This window comes from Phyllobates terribilis, unplaced genomic scaffold, assembly GCF_046119375.1.
Source record: "Phyllobates terribilis strain yellow unplaced genomic scaffold, ASM4611937v1 Scaffold_7__3_contigs__length_470593459, whole genome shotgun sequence".
Classification (NCBI taxonomy): domain Eukaryota; kingdom Metazoa; phylum Chordata; class Amphibia; order Anura; family Dendrobatidae; genus Phyllobates; species Phyllobates terribilis.
The window spans coordinates 416,331,670-416,353,679 of record NW_027362767.1 but is presented as its reverse complement, the minus strand read 5'-3'; the positions used below and the strand labels follow the sequence as shown (position 1 = coordinate 416,353,679).

General features: G+C 45.9%; 1 protein-coding gene across 2 annotated transcripts in view; it reads left to right on the top strand.

Annotated features, from left to right (window-relative positions):
* The first annotated feature begins 4,469 nt into the window (after positions 1-4,469).
* The window catches only part of ATAT1 (alpha tubulin acetyltransferase 1), a 28,270-nt gene continuing 10,729 nt past the window's right edge, over positions 4,470-22,010 (top strand). Inside the window, exons 1-11 of one of the 2 annotated variants that reach the window (XM_073641780.1) lie at positions 4,470-4,683; positions 5,508-5,696; positions 7,567-7,627; positions 7,724-7,815; positions 7,965-8,025; positions 8,165-8,278; positions 8,358-8,459; positions 8,665-8,710; positions 13,634-13,705; positions 13,925-14,141; positions 14,912-17,164. In XM_073641780.1, the coding sequence (XP_073497881.1) occupies positions 5,602-5,696; positions 7,567-7,627; positions 7,724-7,815; positions 7,965-8,025; positions 8,165-8,278; positions 8,358-8,459; positions 8,665-8,710; positions 13,634-13,705; positions 13,925-14,141; positions 14,912-14,945 (894 nt within the window). In that variant the 5' untranslated portion in view covers positions 4,470-4,683; positions 5,508-5,601 and the 3' untranslated portion in view covers positions 14,946-17,164. Of the gene's footprint in view, positions 4,684-5,507; positions 5,697-7,566; positions 7,628-7,723; positions 7,816-7,964; positions 8,026-8,164; positions 8,279-8,357; positions 8,460-8,664; positions 8,711-13,633; positions 13,706-13,924; positions 14,142-14,911; positions 17,165-22,010 lie in introns of those variants that run through there. The other variant, XM_073641779.1, reaches the window with a different exon arrangement.

The window sequence follows — 22,010 nt, the reverse complement described above, 5'->3', positions numbered from 1 at the left end:
CTATTGAAGCCAGTAAAAAGCGTAACATTTTGGTGGGTGATCCTGAGATCCACGAAATCTAGGGAAGTTGTGGAAAAATTTTCAAATGATTATTAAGACTGGATATAAACTCCTGACAAGCTTCCATAGAACCAGTCCCAAATAATAGCACATCGTCTATGTAGTGGCAAGATCTATACACATGAGATTGGTAAAGGTCCAAAGGGAGCACATTTGTCTCCTCACTCCAATCCAAAAGTAGGTTGCTATAAATTATTTCTAATTCTGTGTATTTTCTTGTTTTTATCGCATGTGCAGATTTTCTCGACTTGACACATAATTGCCTTTCGGTGGTGCCTGGCATATGCCTCCATTTTTCATATTTCTCCACTGGGGCCCTCATAACATTTCATGGAAGAAAACAAACAATGTAAAGAGAAGAACAAAAAGATTTAGTAGAAGAAAAACAAAACTAAGAAGAAAGTTATTTTGGACTTTGTAAACAGACATCTCATCCTTGAACTACATGTGGGATTCATTTACACAATAACCAACCGTTTGAAACATTTTTATTACTTTTCTTGTAACAAAACTGATATTTTTTTAACCTTAGGTAAATTTGTATTCATGATCGGTGTAGGTTTCTATATTGCAGCCTACCTAGACTATTCTTCTATATAACCACATAGCTTAACAGGTCTGCTGTCTTCAGAGAGCATTGACCGGACTGAGGTGACAATGGCCCACCCAGGGGCATAATAATCACAGTCACAGAGGGTGCGACCGGCCCAAAGGGGACATTATCACTGGAAGTGGCCCAAGATGAAGGGACATTATTTTAGGAAGGGGAACAGTATGAGGGACATTAGTACAGGAAGGGGCCAGGATGGGGGACATTATTTCAGAAAGGGGCACAAGATGAGGAACATTATCACTGGAAGAGCCCCAACATGAGGGATATTAATACTGGAAGGGGCAGAGGATGGGGGCATTAATTCAGGAAGGAGCCCAGGATGAGGGACATTATTTCAAGAAGGGGCACAGGATGAGGGACATTATTACAGGAAGGGGGCAGGATGGAGGACATTATCACATGGGGAGGCGAACACAAATTTCTTTATAGGATTTAGAATGCTACAAAGGCCCATACATCTATCCAAATGCAGTTGGGGGTCCAGGTCCAAATTTTGCACCAGGGCCCATCTGACTCTAGTTACGTCATTTTGCCCACCAGTGATATTGATTATGGGAACCCACCTTTTTGGATGCATGAAAGTACTATCTGACCCTTATTCACCTGTACGCAAAGATATCCCTTCACATAGTGATGCCTCCCCACACAACATGATAACCCCTTCCCGTCCTCTATGGTGCCCCTTCACTTCAGTCGAAAAGTAACACAATAAAAAAAATCTCACCGAACCCCATCCCTACAATGAGCAAAGATCTCTATTCCGTACTGTCCCTATGTCCCGACGCAGCAGACGTGATGTAGTGACATCATCGTGACTCCTGCAGACGTGATGTAGTGACATCATCGTGTCTCCTACAGACTTGATATAGGGACATCATCGTGCCTCCTGCAGAAGTGATGTAGTGACATCATCGTGCCTCCTGCAGACGTGATGTAGTGACATCATCGTGCCTCCTGCAGACGTGATGTAGTGACATCATTGTGCCTCCGGCAGATGTGATGTAGTGACATCATCGTGCCACCTGCAGACGTGATGTAGTGACATCATCGTGCCTCCTGTAGACGTGATGTAGTGACATCATCGTGCCTCCTGCAGACGTGATGTAGTGACATCATCGTGCCTCCTGCAGAAGTGATGTAGTGACATCATCGTGCCTCCTGCAGACGTCATGTAGTGACATCATCGTGCCTCCTGCAGAAGTGATGTAGTGACATCGTGCTTCCTGCAGATGTGATGTAGTGACATCATCGTGCCTCCTGCAGACGTGATGTAGTGACATCATCGTGCCTCCTGCAGAAGTGATGTAGTGACATCATCGTGCCTTCTACAGACGTGATGTAGTGACATCATCGTGCCTCCTGCAGAAGTGATGTAGTGACATCATCGTGCCTCCTGCAGACGTGATGTAGTGACATCATCGTGCCTCCTGCAGACATGATGTAGTGATATCATCGTGCCTCCTGCAGACGTGATGTAGTGACATCATCGTGCCTCCTGCAGAAGTGATGTAGTGACATTATCGTGCCTCCTGCAGACGTGATGTAGTGACATCACCATGCCTCCTGCCGACGTTATCCTACAGACGTGATGTAGTGACATCATCGTGCCTCCTGCAGAAGTGATGTAGTGACATCATCGTGCCTCCTGCAGACGTGATGTAGTGACATCACCGTGCCTCCTGCCGACGTTATGTAGTGACATCATCGTGCCTCCTACAGACGTGATGTAGTGACATCATCGTGCCTCCTGCAGACGTGATGTAGTGACATCATCGTGCCTCCTGCAGAAGTGATGTAGTGACATCATCGTGCCTCCTGCAGACATGAGGTAGTGACATCATTGTGCCTCCTGCAGACGTGATGTAGTGACATCACTGTGCCTCCTGCAGAAGTGATGTAGTGACATCAGCGTGCCTCCTGCAGACGTGATGTAGTGACATCATCGTGCCTCCTGCAGACGTGATGTAGTGACATCATCGTGCCTCCTGCAGACGTGATGTAGTGACATCATCGTGCCTCCTGCAGAAGTGACGTAGTGACATCATCGTGCCTCCTGCAGATGTGAGGTAGTGACATCATTGTGCCTCCTGCAGACGTGATGTAGTGACATCACTGTGCCTCCTGCAGAAGTGATGCAGTGACATCATCGTGCCTCCTGCAGACATGATGTAGTGACATCATCGTGCCTCCTACAGACGTGATGTAGTGACATCATCGTGCCTCCTGCAGAAGTGATGTAGTGACATCATTGTGCCTCCTGCAGACGTGATGTAGTGACATCATCGTGCCGCCTGCAGACGTGATGTAGTGACATCATCGTGCCGCCTGCAGACGTGATGTAGTGACATCATCGTGCCTCCTGCAGACGTGATGTAGTGACATCATCGTGCCGCCTGCAGACGTGATGTAGTGACATCATCGTGCCTCCTGCAGACGTGATGTAGTGACATCATCGTGCCTCCTGCAGACGTAATGTAGTGACATCATCGTGCCTCCTGCAGACGTGATGTAGTGACATCATCGTGCCTCCTGCACACGTGATGTAGTGACATTATTGTGCCTCCAGCACTGAATCTTGACACTGGTGAATGGTGAATTGGGGAATTAAATAGATCGTCCGGTGAAAAAAATATATCGCCTATCCACATGATAAGTGACAACTTCTTGACTGGAGGAGAAACTTTTACCCCAGAAAGGACCGGATGTGCGACTTGCGCTGAATCTATTCTCAATGGGGCTACTGAGTGCTATTCTCAGCTTTCTCCATCAACCCCATAGTGAATGAATGGTGCGACGGTCGGGCATCTGACCCACTGCGCCTTTTTGTAATGGAGATACACAATCTGTAATAGTTCAGTGCGCACAGGCTGCCAGTGTGCTCGGCAGCACAGGGACGACCTTGTTTACACAGGACGTTGAGCTGCCCAGAACGAAGATCTTTAGTGCTGCAGAAAAGATAATTTCACCCGACGAACGAGTGTTTTGCTCGCGCTCCAGATGATTTACAGTCTGTTTAGACTGCAAGATTATAAAAAAGTCGTCCACCATAATCTTGCAGTGTGGATGGACCTTCACTTTAAACTTTACTTCACCTGTTTGATGGGTCACACCCCACCCACACCCTGTTCCCGCAATGTGAAAGTGTGTTTGGCGCGGAGGAGTCTGATGGCGCGGAGGAGTCTGATGGTGCGGAGGAGTCTGATGGCACGGAGGAGTCTGATGGTGCGGAGGAGTCTGATGGCACGGAGGAGTCTGATGGTGCGGAGGAGTCTGATGGCACGGAGGAGTCTGATGGCGCTGCAGACCAGACAGGCGATTGGGGGGAGGAAATGGTGCCTGGGGGGCAGTGTCCCAGTTATTTCGGGAGGGTTGACAAGCATGGAGACACCACGGTTTGCGAGGATCGGTTAAATATTTGACCTTTATTTATGATCGTTCATTGGAAGAATGAAAAAGGTGTTAAAGATAACACCGTGCAATGACTAGATACATTTCACCACTGACACAAGTTCCACAATGAATAAAGTGTGCAGTTGCTAAGGAACACAGAAGAGCCCCGGCAGGAATATATAGCTGTTGCTAAGGAAGGCCTGGTAGGTTGCTAGGGAGCCCTACAGCCTTTCTATTTGGACTGACAGAGATGCGGTCACGTGACGGCCATTAACCAGCAAGCCGGAGGGCGTGGTCATCATTTTAATACTAAAAGCCTTTTTACATTTCATAACCAATCAACGGGCGTGAAGAGCTGTCGCTAGGAAAGCGGTTGCTAGGTGGAAGCGGACCCGCCTTCGCTGATTGGAGGAAGCTGCTGTCATGTGGCCACGCCCACCTCTCTCCCCTCGCGCTTATCTGGAGCCGGGCTTCTTTTGTTTCGGGGGCGCGCAGCCGAGAGTGCGGGTCGGGGGCGCGCAGCCTATGGACGCTGCATGCAGGGGGCCCCTATAGGATGTATACAGCCTGATGTGCGCGCCGCCCTGCACTGCCACTGCCGGATGCGTCTATAGGGAGAGGTAAGTGTGAACAGGGTTGTATATGTCCCCACTGATGTATCTGTATATACTCATCATAGATTATCAGGAAGTGTGAACCCCTCAAAGTGCCATAATGGGGGACCCCTGACCGCCCCTTTAATAGGGCGGAGGTCTAGTCATCCTCTATGGGAGTGGTGGAAATAGTCGGGGTTCACGTGGCGCCATTGTAGGGCTCGGAGATCTGAAGTCGCGGGAATGTGAAAACGTATTGTGTGTACAGGGCCACTGCTGGGGAATGTGGGCCCCTCGCCGCATTATTTGTTTCCTCCTTGCCTTCCTATTTATTTATTTTTTTTAGTTGAAGGGTTTTTTGTTTGTTTTTTGAGGCACAAGCTGTCGAGGTTTTTTTTTTGTTTTTCATTATCATTGTTTTGGCCTCCGAACAACTTTTATTATTTTTATTTATTTCTTTATAGTTTTTTTTACCATTCAATTTATTGGGAGGTGAATCCTCCATTTTTTTTTTTTTAAAAAGAGGGGAATATATATATATTTTACACATACTGTATAAATGTTCACATTGACTGATTTTTCCTGGAAAATATCTTAAATAATAAATAAAATAATCTGTTCAGTATTGCTGCATGTGGAACAGTCCGACCTAAGAAAGTATCACAAAAATCATCCCATACAAATGCAAAAATAATTAATAATTATTATTTATTTATTTTTTTATTGGTCCACTATGCTATAACATGAGTGCCCTGGCGACATAGTGCCCGCGCTGTGGTATTTTATTGCAGCCTTCCATCCTCCTGTCTCTGATGGAAACTCGTCCCACCCTTCCGTTCTGTCCCTTACAGGGGCTTTCTATAGTAGGAGGCGGGATATGACCCTAAATCCGGACGCATCCTCTGGAACTGAACTATAGAGTCACAGTTTCACCCGGCAACCAAGATGGAGTTTACGTTTGACATACACAAGATCTTGTTGGAGCCGATCACCAAGCTGGACAGCAGCCTCCTCCCGCAGCGGCGGCCTCTAATCTCCAGGTATGTAGGAGCGCAGTACGGCTGCAGGGATTCCTCGGGGGCGGGGCTAATGAGACATGTGACTACCTTTTATGTCATTGGCTGCCACACATTCTGTGGGCGGTCAGATTTCTGTTTTACTCAATACTGATTTTATGCTGTTCTCCAATCACATCCAGAGCTGCATACAAGAGTGGATAGCTATCCCCTGCTGGGTTGTGGTCTGTCCATATCTGCCCTGTATAAGACACACAGACCTTTTTAGGAGCTTGCATAGGACTGCACAGTGTGAATGCAGTCTCAGAGGTGGCGGCTGCAGGGGACACATCATTTTCTGTGCACAAGGATGTCTGAAGAGTTTATAATAGTCCTGACCGCGGCCAGGGAACAATACTCCTCCTTGTGCAGAAGGCAGACACAGCCTCCATTGTCCACGTCTTCTGAGGAGGAAACAGAGAAAATACAGAACTTTGGTTGAATGTATGTTCTTCTGACGATAACTGATAATAAATGGATCATATGGAGATCGGCAGATTCCATTCTGGTAATCAAGCACCAAGAAGGAAAAGTCGCGGCATTCTGGAAATTACAGGATGGAGACGTTACTGATCTGCAAATGATGGAAAAATGGAAACTAAATATTAAAAACCTCTGGAGTCTGAGACAGGTGCAAAAATCCCGGCACTTCCAGCCTCTGCTGCTATCTCTGAGGTTATTAATGGTCATAGAGGAAGGTTCTGCCGCTGAATGCACTTGGGAAGATCATCAAGATCCTCCGCTGGCAGCTCCTGTGTAATCACTGACCAATGACGTCCCCAATGTGCTCGATGGAGACAAGTCTGCAGACGCTACAGCCACGGGAGCAGGTTTAGGCCACACAGGCGGCTCACAGTAGTATAAGGAATCCCAGGCCGCATGTTATGTTGAAAATTGTTTTCTGAGACACTGGAGAAATGGCCGGACCTCTGGTTACACAACGAAATCAAGGTGACGCCGAGCTGTTGGTGACCTGGAATGAAGATTGGAGTGGTCCTACTACCGTACATTATGTGATCTTACACCATAATTGCAAGAGTAGGACCGGTGGGATGCTCCCTCGTGAAGTCTTCTTCATGGCGTTGCCCACGTGGTCTCGTCAGGTTTGAAGAATGGGCAGTAGTGATCTATTCTGTACTGCAAGTAAAATTAGACTTCACGTTAGGCGTCAGTGTCTACAGAAACGTTCAGAAGGCGTTTAGACCACATTCGGTTACAACCAGACGTCCGGCTCCAGGTTCCACCACTCTCAAAGTGTTTAATGGTGCAGAACAAGACGGCAATGGAGCCTGGAAATGAGGTCTGACCTCTCAGCAATGAGTCACACTTTTGTCTTGGCCACAATGATGGCTGGAGACCACGTGGGCATCACCATGAAGAATCTTTCACAAAGGAATGTCAAAGTTTCCCAGGAGCCTTTTTTTTTTTAAACCCAGCAACCCCAGGCCGCATGTTGCTCGTCCTACTGTGAGCCGCCTGTGTGGCCTAACCCTGCTCCCATGGCTGCTGCATCTCCGGACTTGTCTCCCATCGAGCACATCGGGGACGTCATTGGTCAGTGATTACATGTTTTGGGAATTATAGATCCCTCATTCACTTTTGTGGGGCTCAACTACCAAGTCACTCACAACTCGAGGACAGGGGTGGCGGTGTTTATGGAAGAAAGTGGCCATGTTTTCTAATTTTGGCATTGTAGATACTAAGCGGGTGCTGTACCCAATACTGCTAGGAGTGGGTTCACCATGGCATGGGGCACTGCTGTTGCTGGGAGGGCACTGTGGCTAGGAATATATACCAGGAGGGCACTGGATCTCTCTGCTGTTGTATATTGGTTTATTACACTTTTATTTTCCAGCTCAGAGGCCCAGAAACAAATCACGGTGGTCATAGATGAGATTGGGAAGGCGTCCGCAAAGGTACCGTTGTTATGATGTGACTTCACCACATGGCACAATGTAATACTTGCTCTCTACACTAGAGGATGCTCCTGACATCTGCCTCTTGTGTTTCAGGCCCAGCGATTACCTGCCCCCATAACCAGCGCTCCACGGATGCAGACAAATCAGCATCATCTCTACATCCTGAAGGACTGCACCCCAAAAACGTGAGGGCCCCACGATTGTGCTTTGTCCTTCCTGAATTTCTAATTTCTTAGTTAAGATTCTCGGAAATAATAGGTGTAATTTCTTTATTTCGTGTTTGTCCCACACGCCTGACTCTTTTTTACTTTTCTTGAATCGTCTTGTATCTCAGAGCCGGCCGCGGAGTTGTAATCGGGTTCCTCAAGGTCGGATATAAGAAGTTATTCGTGCTGGTAAGACCTGAGCCCATAAGTTGCACTGTTATTCTTGGGCTCCGTTTACACTGCGTCTTGAGCCCTTCTCTTGGCAATTGAACTGTCGGTAGTGATGACATTGGGCACTTTCTTGGTTTTTTGTGATGTTTCCTACTAGGACCACACAGGAGCCCACATAGAAGTAGAACCGCTGTGCATCCTCGATTTCTACATCCATGAATCTCTCCAGCGTCACGGATTCGGGAAGGAACTCTTCGGCTTTATGCTCAGAGTAAGTTCTTGGCCATTCTATATGACGTTCGTTCTGATCCTTGTCTTCGTGGATCTCCATCATCCTTGTCTTATTCCAGGCTGAGCAGATGGAGCCTCAGCATCTCGCCATTGACCGACCATCTGAGAAGTTTCTCTCCTTCCTGCGGAAACATTACAACCTTCGCTCAACTATCCCACAGGTGAGAACATTAAAGATAAACGGTGGACGTGGTCTTAACCGCATGGCGATGTGCACACTAAATGTTTGGAGGGGCCTGATGAGGTGAGGCCGCTCTATAAACAGGTGCTAGCTGTGTGGTACAGTCGGCACCCAAATGGTATGAAAAGGCTGGGGCATTTTTTACTTGCCGCTCTCTAAAATTGTACCTTTTCTCTTTATTTCAGGTGAACAATTTCGTCGTCTTTGAAGGATTTTTCAGAGACCGGAAAGGTAAGAGGCAGCTAATGGTAAAACACGCGGTACGTCTTGAAGGCGTTTGTATGAGATTAGAAAGAAAGTACCTGGATAAGAATGAAGTGATTAACCAGAGTCAGCATGGGTTTGTAACTAACAAGTCATGTCAGGCTAACTTAATTTCCTTCTATGACAGAATCACTGACTTGGTGGATCAGGGAAATGCTGTAGATATAGTATATCTTGACTTCAGCAAAGCATTTGACAAAGTATCTCACACCATCCTTTTTGAAAAAATTACCAAGTATGGAATGGACAAGGCAACTGTTAGGTGGATTCATAACTGGCTTGGTGATCGGACTCAAAGAGTTGTCGTAAATGGCTTCACATTCAGTTGGATGAATGTCTCAAGTGGGGTACCACAAGGCTCTGTCCTAGGACCTGTATTGTTCAACATCTTTATCAATGATTTAGATGAAGGAATTGAGGGTAAACTGATTAAATTTGCTGATGACACAAAGCTAGGAGGGATAGCTAGCTAACACTAGAGAAGAGAGAGAGAGGATTCAAAAAGACCAAAATAAACTGGAGCTGTGGGCAGCAACTAACAGTATGGTTTTTAACAGGGAAAAATGCAAAGTACTACATCTGGGCAATAAAAATGAAAAAAGCATATACAGAATGGGAGGAATAGAGCTAAGCAACAGTACATGTGAAATAGACTTAGGTATACTAATAGATCATAGACTGAACATGAGTCAACAGTGTGATGCAGCAGCAAAAACTGCAAATACAATTCTGGGATGTATTAACAGAAGCATACAGTCTAGATCACGTGAAGTCATTATCGCACTTTACTCCTCTTTGGTCAGACCTCATCTGGAATACTGCTTCCAGTTTTGGGCACCACATTTTAAAAGACCGACAAACTGGAGCAAGTTCAGAGAAGAGCGACCAGAATGGTGACCGGTCTGCAAACCATGTCCTATGAGGAACGGTTACAGGATTTGGGAATGTTTAGCTTGCAAAAAAGAAGACTGAGAGGAGACTTAATAGCTGTCTACAAATATGTCAAGGGCTGTCACATTGTAGAAGAATCATCTTTATTCTCATTTGCACAAGGAAAGACTAGAAGCAATGGGATGAAACTAAATGGGAGGAGACACAGATTAGATATTAGAAAAAACTTTGACAGTGAGGGTGATCAATGAGTGGAATAGGCTGCCAAGAGAGGTGGTGAGTTCCCCTTCAATGGAAGTCTTCAAACAGAGGCTGGACAGACATCTGTCTGAGATGATTTAGTGAATCCTTCTTTGAGCAGAGGGGGTTGGACCAGATGACACAGGAGGTCCCCTCCAACTCTACCATTCTATGATTCTATGAAAGCAAGAATCTGCTTATTTTCTATATGAACAGCGCCACTTTTGTCCAGTAGGCCGTGCTTGGTATTACAGCTCAACCATATTCAAGTGAATGCTTCTTTACAAAACACAACCCATGATCAATGTGAAATAAATGAAACCAACATGCCCCCAAAAGTTAAAATCCTGAATTAAGGCCAAAGAGCGGGACATTGAGAGTACCCCTTGAAGTATTCAGCTAGGTTCAGTAAAGATCCAGCACCTGGGTCTGCAGTCAGTGGAAGGTCCCAACGCCAATAGTAAAGATGTCGTCTTGTTAGCATTTTGCTGGGACTCCTAAATCTATTCCGACCCTGAATAACCCTTACTTTTATCCGACCATGGAGCTAGGGTTAATAAAACCACGTAATAGGCCCCCTAAAGTAAATGCAGACCCCAGACTAGAAAAAAAATAAATATATTACTTCACGCTCCCGGATCCCCAGGTGCCTTGCATACAACTCTTGACTGTGGCTCGTCCTAGCGCCGTAGTTTGGAAAAGTTTGCAATTTCCCGCTGCCCAGACCCCGGTGCTTTTGTCCGGTCGGTGCAGCGGGGTGACTTGCGTGTTTGGTTATTATAATGTTTTGCTTCTTTATTTCTCGTTATAACCCTCTTAACACAGGACATGTCTTATTAGAGGGTCCGCTCCACTCATGACCCCATCTCTTTATAACCCTCCAATCCCTCACTCCATGCAGCCGACGATACTGTTCACAGGGACCTCGGAGATCGTCCTGCTAATTGGACAGTAAGGCATATAAGCAAACCCCCCCCCCCCCCACACCCAACCACAAACTTCTCCATTTATTGCACCTTACCCCCTTTATTCCTTTCTTGCTCCTTTCTGTGTTAGTTACAATTGTTCATTGACCAAAGGTGTGTGGGGGGGGTCATTGGGAGGATTTTGTTGCATTGGAAGTTTTTAAAGTGACAGTCTTTTTTATTTATGTGAAGGCTGTAATATACAAAATAACCAAAACGTTACAGAAACACAGTGGTCGTCTTTTACCACCACTAGAGAGCGAGCTAATAGCTTTGCTGTAAACAGATCCCCACCTAGTGGTTACGCCACCATCTGTCCCATGGAGCGGGGCTACAGCTGCCGCTCTCTATACACAGGGCGGTGATTGAAACCGTGCCGGTGCCGCCTGCATGACTAAACACCAAACGCTGCCGAGAGTAATAAGGTTCATTCCCTCCCGGCAGCGGGGGTCTAAGTGCAGATGCCGGACAGGTTCAGAACGTTATTAACCTGCAGATTAACCCAATATCTGCAGGTTAATAGCGTTTTTTCACGTGACAGGTTCCCTTTAAGTCACGCGACCCCGGTGGCCCACCTGTCCAGTAACCCATCAGCCCACCTGTCCAGTAACCCATCAGCCCACCCTCCTATTCCCCCTACCTAACTACTCAATAGCGGTGTGCTGAAGGGCTGCCATGGCAGCCGAGGGTCTGATGAAAGGGCCCTTTGCTCCATCTTGGTAATTTATGTAAAGCCTAGCTGCGTACTGGGGTTCACAAGTGACTAATTTTCACTATATACTGTAATATAGACGTGTCCATAAAGTGCTATGGAAATAATGGCAAGTAAAATAAATAATAAATGTGTACGGTATTGTACATTACAAGCTACAATAACTAAAATATAGAGAAAAAAAATAAATCTAAAAATGTAAATAAACCTTTTGTTTTAACCTATTAAGTATCTCCAAGTCCGAAAAAGTTTGAACTATCAAAATCTAAAATTAAGTTACCGGTACAGTAAAGGGGGAGGATTAAACGCCACTATGAGAGTTTGAAGAGGGAGAGGAATGCGTCACATCCATCCATTATATGCCAAACTTCCCTCAAGAATAAAACGCCACACCTCCTTCAAACTTCCCTCAAGAATAAAACGCCACACCTCCTTCACACCTCCCTCAAGAATAAAACGCCACACCTACTTCACACCTCCCTCAAAAAAAACGCCACACCTCCCTCAAGAATAAAACGCCACACCTCCTTCACACCTCCCTCAAAAAAAACGCCACACCTCCCTCAAGAATAAAACGCCACACCTACTTCACACCTCCCTCAACAAAAAACGCCACACCTCCCTCAAGAATAAAACGCCACACCTACTTCACACCTCCCTCAAAAAAAACGCCACACCTCCCTCAAGAATAAAACGCCACACCTACTTCACACCTCCCTCAAGAATAAAACACCACACCTCCCTCAAGAATAAAACGCCACACCTACTTCACACCTCCCTCAAGAATAAAACGCCACACCTCCCTCAAGAATAAAACGCCACACCTACTTCACACCTCCCTCAAGAATAAAACACCACACCTCCCTCAAGAATAAAACGCCACACCTACTTCACACCTCCCTCAAGAATAAAACACCACACCTCCCTCAAGAATAAAACGCCACACCTACTTCACACCTCCCTCAAGAATAAAACACCACACCTCCCTCAAGAATAAAACGCCACACCTACTTCAAACTTCCCTCAAGAATAAAACGCCACACCTCCTTCACACCTCCCTCAAAAAAAACGCCACACCTCCCTCAAGAATAAAACGCCACACCTACTTCACACCTCCCTCAAGAATAAAACGCCACACCTCCCTCAAGAATAAAACGCCACACCTACTTCACACCTCCCTCAAGAATAAAACACCACACCTCCCTCAAGAATAAAACGCCACACCTACTTCAAACTTCCCTCAAGAATAAAACGCCACACCTCCTTCACACCTCCCTCAAAAAAAACGCCACACCTCCCTCAAGAATAAAACACCACACCTACTTCACACCTCCCTCAAGAATAAAACACCACACCTACTTCACACCTCCCTCAAGAATAAAACACCACACCTACTTCACACCTCCCTCAAGAATAAAACACCACACCTACTTCACACCTCCCTCAAAAAAAACGCTGCACCGCTCTCAAAAAAATTGCAAATAGGGAGGAGATGGCGACCCAAATCGAGAGAGATAGATATAAATATATTTCTCCACACAATTAACGCTGTATAAACAAAAAAAACTACGGCGGCGTTGTGTTTTTTTTCTACATTTCACCCCACTTGGAATTTCTTTAGTTTTTTAGTACATTATATGGTAAAATGAATGGTGTCATACAAAACTACAACTCATCCTGGACAAAAACAAGCCGAGAAGCCATCACCGATAGATGAAATGGGGAGATCTTTGTAACCGCCTACAAGAAAATCTGCTTTTATTGCCCATATCAACCAATGAGAGCTCGCCTTTCATTTTCTATACTGCTCACGCAAAATGAAAGCTGCGCTGTGATTGGTTGCTATGGGTGACGAGGCTTTTCAGACAGTAACCGAGGCCTAGTGCATTTTGCTCAGTATCAGTGTCCTGTAAATCTGTTCCCTGCCTTTCCTTAGGGCGGACTCCGGACGCCCCTCTCTTTTTCTCCTAGTATATATTTCCCTCGCCCCCTAGTTTAGTACCCCGGAGCATGGACCGGACCTTTTGTGTGTGTTTCGAGGTCCCTCCTAAGTCTCATTCGATTTCTACTTTTTTCTTTCAGTCCCAGGAAGGAAATTACCCCCCAAACGAGCAGAAGGAGAGATCAAACCGTACTCCCTGTCTGAGAGAGACTGTAAGGACTGGTGAATCTGGGAACATAATGGGCCTCGTCTGTCAAATCTGTCAGTGTCGCCCGTGGCAACCAATCACAGCACAGCTCTCATTTTTTAAACTGCTGTGGTAAAATGAAAGCTGCATCATGATTGGTTGTTAAGGACCACAAAGGCAGATTTATCAACAATATCTGTGTTGTACCTTGTGACCGCTGACGATTCCCGCTTTGTACTTCCAGTTTTGAAGCACGAGGAGGGTCTTCCTTGGCCCTTCAGCCAGGCGCAGGCTTCCCTTAACCGCGCCGGTAGCCTTGGATCTTCTCCCACACGGGCCTGCTCCAGACCTAATCCCGGAGAAAACGAATTTGTGAAGTCACTTAGAAACTGCAGGCCACACTCGCTTCAAAGAGCGGCCAATGGTGAACAGGAGGATCCTTCCCAGAGGAGAAGGACCAGGTAAAGGGGTCTTTCTGCATGTGGTACCGTGGGGCATGTGTGAACCTTCTGAGCTGATGGCCGGCTTGCGCAATACTCGTTCCTGGCAATTACCCAACAAACATCATCCTGTGCTGATGATTAATGAAACTGTATGGGCACAGCACGATCATATTAACGATCGTTCTGTGCAAGTAGAATGTTAGTCTAAACAGACCAGCGGACGACTGCTCCTCGGCTTATATGTAGTCACCCGACAGTCGTTTTACTGCCTACATCCGCCTGTCTAAAGGGGCCGTAAGGGCGGTGAAGGAGACACAACTGGATCCACATATCGACCGGCCATGGACCTCAGAAGGGTCCTTTTCTGTAGGTTATACCCTATGGCAACATCCGTCATTAATATGTCAACTGGACAGACCCCCCCCCTTAACGTTGGGCAGTCATAAAATGCTCTAGGATTGAAATTGTCCAAGAGACTTCCCCCATCTCATATGGTGACTGCATTACGGGATCAGGTTGTATTTTGATCCAATATATTATGGTAAAGTTAGTGCACCTGCGCAGAATGTGTTCCCAAAACGCACTGTGAACGGCGGTTAACCACCATACGAAGATCCAGTTGTGCTGAGGGCATCCGCGATGTACACGTCGCATAGCGAGAGACCACAAGTGACCGTGACGCTCTCTGCGATCTACAGGATTCCTTCTGTCTGTCATAGATCTTTTCTTCTCTTCTTTTCTCTCCTTCCTTTTTCTTCATTTTTTTCCCCTGCCTTTCTCCCTCTCAGTTCCCTCAACCGTCCTCAGAGCATTCACCATTAACCTTTTCTACAGTCTGATCTCCGTCCCCCTCCTCCATCATTCCTCATCGACCTGCACAGTGATTGTGGAGTGGAAGGGGTATTCCCATCTCCAAGATCCTATCCCAATATGTATAATAATATTAGCAAATGCCTCCAATTAGAAATGTAGTATAGTTCTTCTCATTCGCTATGTCACTTACCCCATGTGCAGGGCATTGCAGTAGCTTAGGTATTCATGGTTCCAACTACTCATATAGTGACCATTAGTTGTTACTGGCCGTAACCATAAATATCTAAGTTAAACCAGCCATCCGCTCAGTTTTGGATATCACATAATATATGACATATACGAACAAAACGTCCTAATTTCCTTTTGAACAATTACAAAACAACTATGGAATTCCAAGGTCCCAATTTTTTTCCATACCTCCAACTTAGAACAGCAACTCTATCTCACTTACAAAATATGGGCACCATCAAGTTAATATCATCTTTCCCTTTAATAGGGACACTCAAATCACAAGATCCACAGGGCTTCATCTCCACTTTTATATACATATGTTATCCATAGGTGTTGAATCTACTCCCCTGTTGGGTAAAACAAAAATGGAAGCTTCTTATTCATAGCATTCAGGATGAGGCCTGGGAAGAGATTTTGGAGTCTTCAACCAACGTTTCTCAGTCTGCTAATAACAAAACGATCCAGTTGTACATTATACATCCATCATATTTAACCCCATTGAGGTTATTTAGGATGGGGCGATCCCAGACCTCGTAATGTTTGAGGTGTCTTGCATCTGACGCGGACTTTATACACATGGTGGGGCAATGCCCAACTATTCTTTCTTTTTGGAATGAGATTACTTCACTACTATCTTCCCTATTATCTATTCCAATTCCCCATGACCCGTTAATTGGATTATTTGGTGTTCTGGAGGAAGAGTGGTTGGGACATCATACTAAAATTTTCCTAAGGGAAACCATCTTCTTAGCCAGGAAATGACTAGCTCTACACTGGATGGGTAATTCCCACCATCTCTTAGATCCTGGATTGAACTGGTCAGTTCAGTCACACCATATGAGCGAACGGTTTATCAGAATAGAGGATGTTCGGAGAAATTTAATAAGATCTGGGATCTCTGGAATTCGTCCCACTACTTTTTTACATTGATGCCCTATCCGTAGGGTAGGGCATCAATGTATGATCGGTCAGGGTCCCGCACGTGCGCACCCCCACATATCAACTGTTATAGGTGCTGGCAGCGGCCGCCAGCCAGAAGTACTCCCCTGCGGGTCTCCGCCGTCAAGTGGTAGTGTCCGCCGCGGTGTACTGCACATCCGCCTCCCAATCAATTGAAAGTAGTGGACAACCCCTTTAATAAACGAATTAAAAAAAAAACCATGAATACCTAAGCTACTGCAATGCCCTGCACAATGGGTAAGTGATGTAGCAAATTGGAAGAACTAGACTACTTTTTCTAGTTGGAGATATTTGCTAATATTGTTATGACTCCTACTACATTTTGGGATAGGATCTTGGAGATGGGAATATCTCTATTAATAAGCGTCTCCTTACTGGAAATCGAACAAGTCTGTTTCCTCCAGTATTTCCACCTCGGTCATTCACAACAATTTTTTTACTTTTTCACTTGGGGTTAAAAAGAAAACTACAAAATTACCAAAGGCCCAAAGCCAAATTGTGGGTGCTTGAGTATATACACCGCTATAGTGGGGTGTCCTGCCCACGGTCAATGAATGTCATGAGGTCAGGTCATGGAGGGATTACCTGCAAATGGTGAGGAAATGAGTCCATGTTCATGAGCCTGGCATTATCCTATGGTAGCCATAGGTGGCAGAACGGCAAATCATTGCATGCAGATTCATTTTCCTATGGAAAACTTCTCAGTTGATTTTCATGTAATGTTTAAAGGGGTCATCCTATATTGGCTATTAATGGGATGGGTGATAACTGTAGGATCGCTGTGCCTCAAACTTCACTGATTAAAATATTGAAGGTCCGAATGTCTCCTGTGTGATTGTAAGCAGTAACGAGCATGTGCGACCACCTCTCCTATGGACAGTGAAAAGGACCGTGGTCACACATGCTCACTTCTGCTGCATTCAGACAGGAACTTTGGACCCCCAGTTCTCGGGATCGATGGAGGTCTCAACAATGTTTTTCTTTACGTCTAAATTTGACCAACTGAACTATTAAAAAAAAACAAAAAAAAAAAAAAACGACCGTTTATGCCATAACACCTGTATGTGGCCAGCAGGTATATGCTGGTTTCATATACTGAGCACAATAACGACCCTGGTTAAAGGTTTTTAATGCATAATATGATGTAGGGACAGAGACCCTGATTCCAGCAATGTGTCATTTACTAGGCTGTGTGTTGCTGTTTTATTAGCAGGAGATTATTACTGCAGGACTAGGTGTCTCATGCCTCCTGGTCCAACCACGCTCCCCACCACTGATACATTGTACACAGAAAGCAGCCAATCAGTGCTGTGGGCGGGGTTATACAGAGCTCAGCATTCCCCAGCTCTTCAGAGAAAACTGATTGTATCACAGCTGCTGCACCCAGTAAGTGACACATCACTGGAATCAGGGTATCAGCCCCTACATCATACTGCTCTCAGATTACACATCAAAAAACCTGCTGACACATTCCCTTTAATGACGTTAATTATAGACAGGCAGTAAGGTATGTTTACCACACTAATCATAGGCAGATTAATGATGATTTTTTTTTATTTGTGAATAGGTGATTTCCTGTAGCTATGTCTAATTAAGTGAATTCACTAATATTAGTATTTTATTTAGATTTTTAGCACTTTTATTTATCATTACTCCTTTTTGCCGAGGTTTTCCTTTTGGCCTTAAGGATGCCCATATTGCTGTTGCATCTTCTCATCCATATTACAGAGGCAGTTCCCGACCTGACTGCTCGCTTTTAGTGCAGGGTATAAGGCCCGCAGTGGAGATCCCTGTGGCCGGCTATGGGGTGGGCAATGCCACATACAGCGGCTGATGTCCCAATGACGACATTTGTGGCTTACATAATGGAAATGCACTTTAGCAGCCCGGAGCTCGGTCTAAGCATCGACCGCTGCATGGGCACCCCGCCCCGGGGGCCTCATCATTATGCAATGCATACACAGAGGAGGATACGTGCTGAAGTATTGCAATCTCCAGATAACCATGCACCCTCTGCTGACCATATAATTTATTGTGTCTTTTATATGTTTTTAACTTTATTTTATGTATTTTTTTTAATATATATAATCAACAAAGTGCAATAATCTTGTAGAACTTATTTTTCTGGCCAGTAGGGGTCGCTGTTGACTCATTTAATCACCATTAACAGGTAATGGCCCTGGTGACTCCTGTCCTTTCAGAATGTGCTGCGGGTTTTATATGTTTTACCATTTTATACACTTTTACAATGTTCAGTTCTTTGCACATTTTTGCCCCTCTAGGATGAACTGTTTATTAAAGTGCTTGTTGCCTTCACGCAGCGGAAGAGGCCGGCGCCGCCATAGGCGATGGTCCATGATCTGTAGGAGACTGTGTGCACCCTAGAAATAACTTATGGGTTAATACTTTACTTGACTGGATCAATAAAAAGGCCGATGATGACGACGAGATCTGTGTCTGTGTGCTGGCGGCCGTCATGTTTTCATGCATCTGAATTACGAGGTGTCTGGGTGAGACCACCCATATTACCGTTCTAGAAGGTGCGTAATGGAGAGGGAGGCTCCACTTTTTTAAGCTAAGAGAGAAACAAAAAAGGTTTTAGGGTATGAATACTTTTGCAACCAACCTGGTATTTCTCTGATGCACTGAACCAACTTTGCAAATAGTTTTCTTTAACAATGTCCTGCCTTGTTGTGTATACTGTCCCCATACAGATGGGAAAATAAGTATTTGATACTCTGCAGATTTTGCAAGTTTTCCCACCTACAAAGAATGGAGAGGTCTGTAATATTTATCGCAGGTCACTTCACCTGTGAGAGACAGAATCTAAATCTTCTACGAGGAGGTGAGCTCACAGCTGGACCGGGGAGAGTCAGTGGATGTTGTATACCTTGACTTCTCCAAAGCGTTTGATACCGTGCCACACAAAAGGTTGGTATATAAAATGAGAATGCTTGGTCTGGGGGATAATGTGTGCAAGTGGGTAAATAGCTGGCTGAGTGATAGAAAGCAGAGGGTGGTTATCAATGGAGTAAGCTCAGGGGGTGTCAGGGTTACTAGCGGGGTGCCTCAAGGGTCTGTCTTGGGCCCTATATTATTTAATATATTTATTAATGATCTAGTGGAAGGGTTGCATAGTAAAATAGCAATATTTGCAGATGATACTAAACTTTGTAAAGTAGTTAATGCAGATGAGGATAGGGCACAGCTACAGGAGGATCTAGATAAATTGGGGAGTTGGGCCAAAAAATGGCAAATGGGGTTCAATGTCGATAAATGTAAGGTCATGCACATGGGAAAGAAAAACAGCAGTCACCCATACATATTAAATGGGAAAACGTTGGGGAAATCTGACATGGAGAAGGACCTGGGCGTCTTGGTTAATAGCAAATTAAATTGGAGTGCCCAGTGTCAGGCAGCAGCTGCGAAGGCAAATAGAGTCATGGCATGCATCAGAAGAAGAATAGGGGCATATGATGATGACATTGTTCTTCCTCTGTATAAAGCGCTGGTAAGGCCGCACTTAGAATATTGTGCACAGTTCTGGGCTCCGGTGCTCAGGAAAGACATATTGGAGCTAGAGAGGGTACAAAGGAGGGCGACTAAGGTAATAAAGGGAATGGAGGGACTAGAATACCCAGAGAGGTTGTCAAAATTAGGCCTATTTACGTTGGAAAAGAGAAGGCTTAGGGGAGACCTCATAAACATGTATAAATACATCAGGGGGCAGTACAGAGATCTCTCCCATGACCTGTTTATACCAAGGATGGTGACAAAGACGAGGGGGCACACTATGCGTCTGGAGGAAAGGAGGTTCCTGCACCAGCATAGAAGGGGATTCTTTACGGTCAGAGCCGTGAGACTCTGGAACTCTCTGGGAGAGGAAGTGGTGATGTCCAACTCACTTAATGAGTTCAAGAGAGGCCTGGACGCCTTTCTTGAGAACAATAAAATTACATCTTATCCTTAGTGATAGTTAATTAATCCAGGGATTTAATCTGACTGCCAGATTGGAGTCGGGAAGTGAAATTTTCCTCAATGATGTAAATTGGCCTATACCGCATGGGTTTTTTTTTGCCTTCCCCTGGATCAACGCTGCGGAATAGCTGCAGTGCACAAGAAATGGGCTGAACTGGATGGACGCTTGTCTTTTTTCGGCCTTATAAACTATGTAACTATGTAAAAATCCAGAAAATCACATTGTATGATTTTTAAATAATAATTAAATTGCATTTTATTGCATGAAATAAGTATTTGATCACCTACCAACCAGCAAGAATTCTGGCTCTCACAGACCTGTTAGTTTTTCTATAAGAAGCCCTCCTACTCTGCACTCATTACCTGTATTAATTGCACCTATTTGAACTTATTACCTGTATGACCAAAGAGCTGTCTTTGGACACCAGGAACAAAATTGAAGACCTGCACAAGGCTGGGATGGACTACAGGACAATAATCAAGCAACTTGGTGAGAAGACGACAACTGTTGGCACAATTATTAGGAAATGGAAGAAACACAAGATGACTGTCAATCTTCCTCTGTCTGGGGCTCCATGCAAGATCTCGCCTTGTGGGGTAAGGGTAATTCTGAGAAAGGTCAGTGTAACATACCTGGCGGCGTCCTTGCATGGTGGTCCATCTCCCACTGTGCAAGAGGGCGCACTTGATCTCCTGTCCAGAATGTCTCTCTGGCTTCCCTCCATGCTGTCTGTTTGTGTCTGTTTCTGCTGCTTAAGGGCGGCGCCCGATCACTTCCTGCCTTTTGTACCTGCTGTGGGTCACACCCCTTGTGCGTCCTCAGCCTATTGCTGTCTGTCACTTGGTATATAGCTCAGCAGCTCCCTTCTATCCCTGCCTGAGCATAGTGTTTCCTTCAGTGTGTGCTTGCACTCTGAAGGTGCCAGGTCCCGTCTCTTGTCTCCTGCTTTTTGTATCAGTTCCCGTGTCTGAACTGAGTCCTGTATGTCTCCTGCCTTGCGGTATCAGCTCCCGTGTCTGAACTGAGTCCTTTCTGTGTTCTCTTGTCTGTCCTGTCTGAACACGCTCCTAGCCTGTTCCTCCTGCCTTCTAGGGGCCGATTACCTAGACCCGTTCCTGTATCTTGTCTGACCTGTCTGAACTCGCTCCTAGCCTGTTCCTCTCGCCTTCTAGTGGCCGATTTCCTAGACCCGCTCCTGTGTCTGGTCTGTCCTGTCTGAACACGCTCCTTGCCTGTTCGTCCCGCCTCTCTGGGGGCCGTATTCCCAGACCCGCTCCTGTATCCCTCTGCAGTGTCGGTCTCCTCCGTACACTCAGTTCCAGTCTGAACTCTCTCCTGTCCTTTACCTGTTTTGCCTCTATGTCCGTTCCCTTCCTTTTTCTGCAGAGTCTGAACTCGTACCTAACTCCTGCTTGTTGTCTCTGCAAGTACTGTGTGAGTATCTGGCTCTGTCTTTCCCTTCCTGTCTGTTCCGTGTGAACAGAGCCCTGTCCTCCCTGCTCAGCCTTGTCTGCACTCTAGCTGTGCTTGCCTGTAACCCTCTGCCTGTATTGTTCCTGAGTCCCGGTGTGTACTGGGTCCTATCCCGCCTGTGTTCCTACCTGCTAGTGCCTCCCTGTCTGCACTCTAGCTGTGCTTGTCTTTACCCCCCTGCCTGCATACCCGCCTGCCTGCATACCAGTCGTGCCTGCCTATACCCACCAGTCTGTGTGCCAGCCTACCAGCCTGTTCCTGTATTCCCCTGTGTGGGTCAACAGCCGTGTCCGGGGTCTGTCCTGGAGTAGCACCTGGTCCCTCTGCTCGGTTCCTCCTTGGTGCACTGGCGTCGTATGCCGTCGTGCGACCCTGGTCGGATCGGGTGAATACTTAGTCACGCCCCTCCAGGCATTCACTCTCCGGCACGG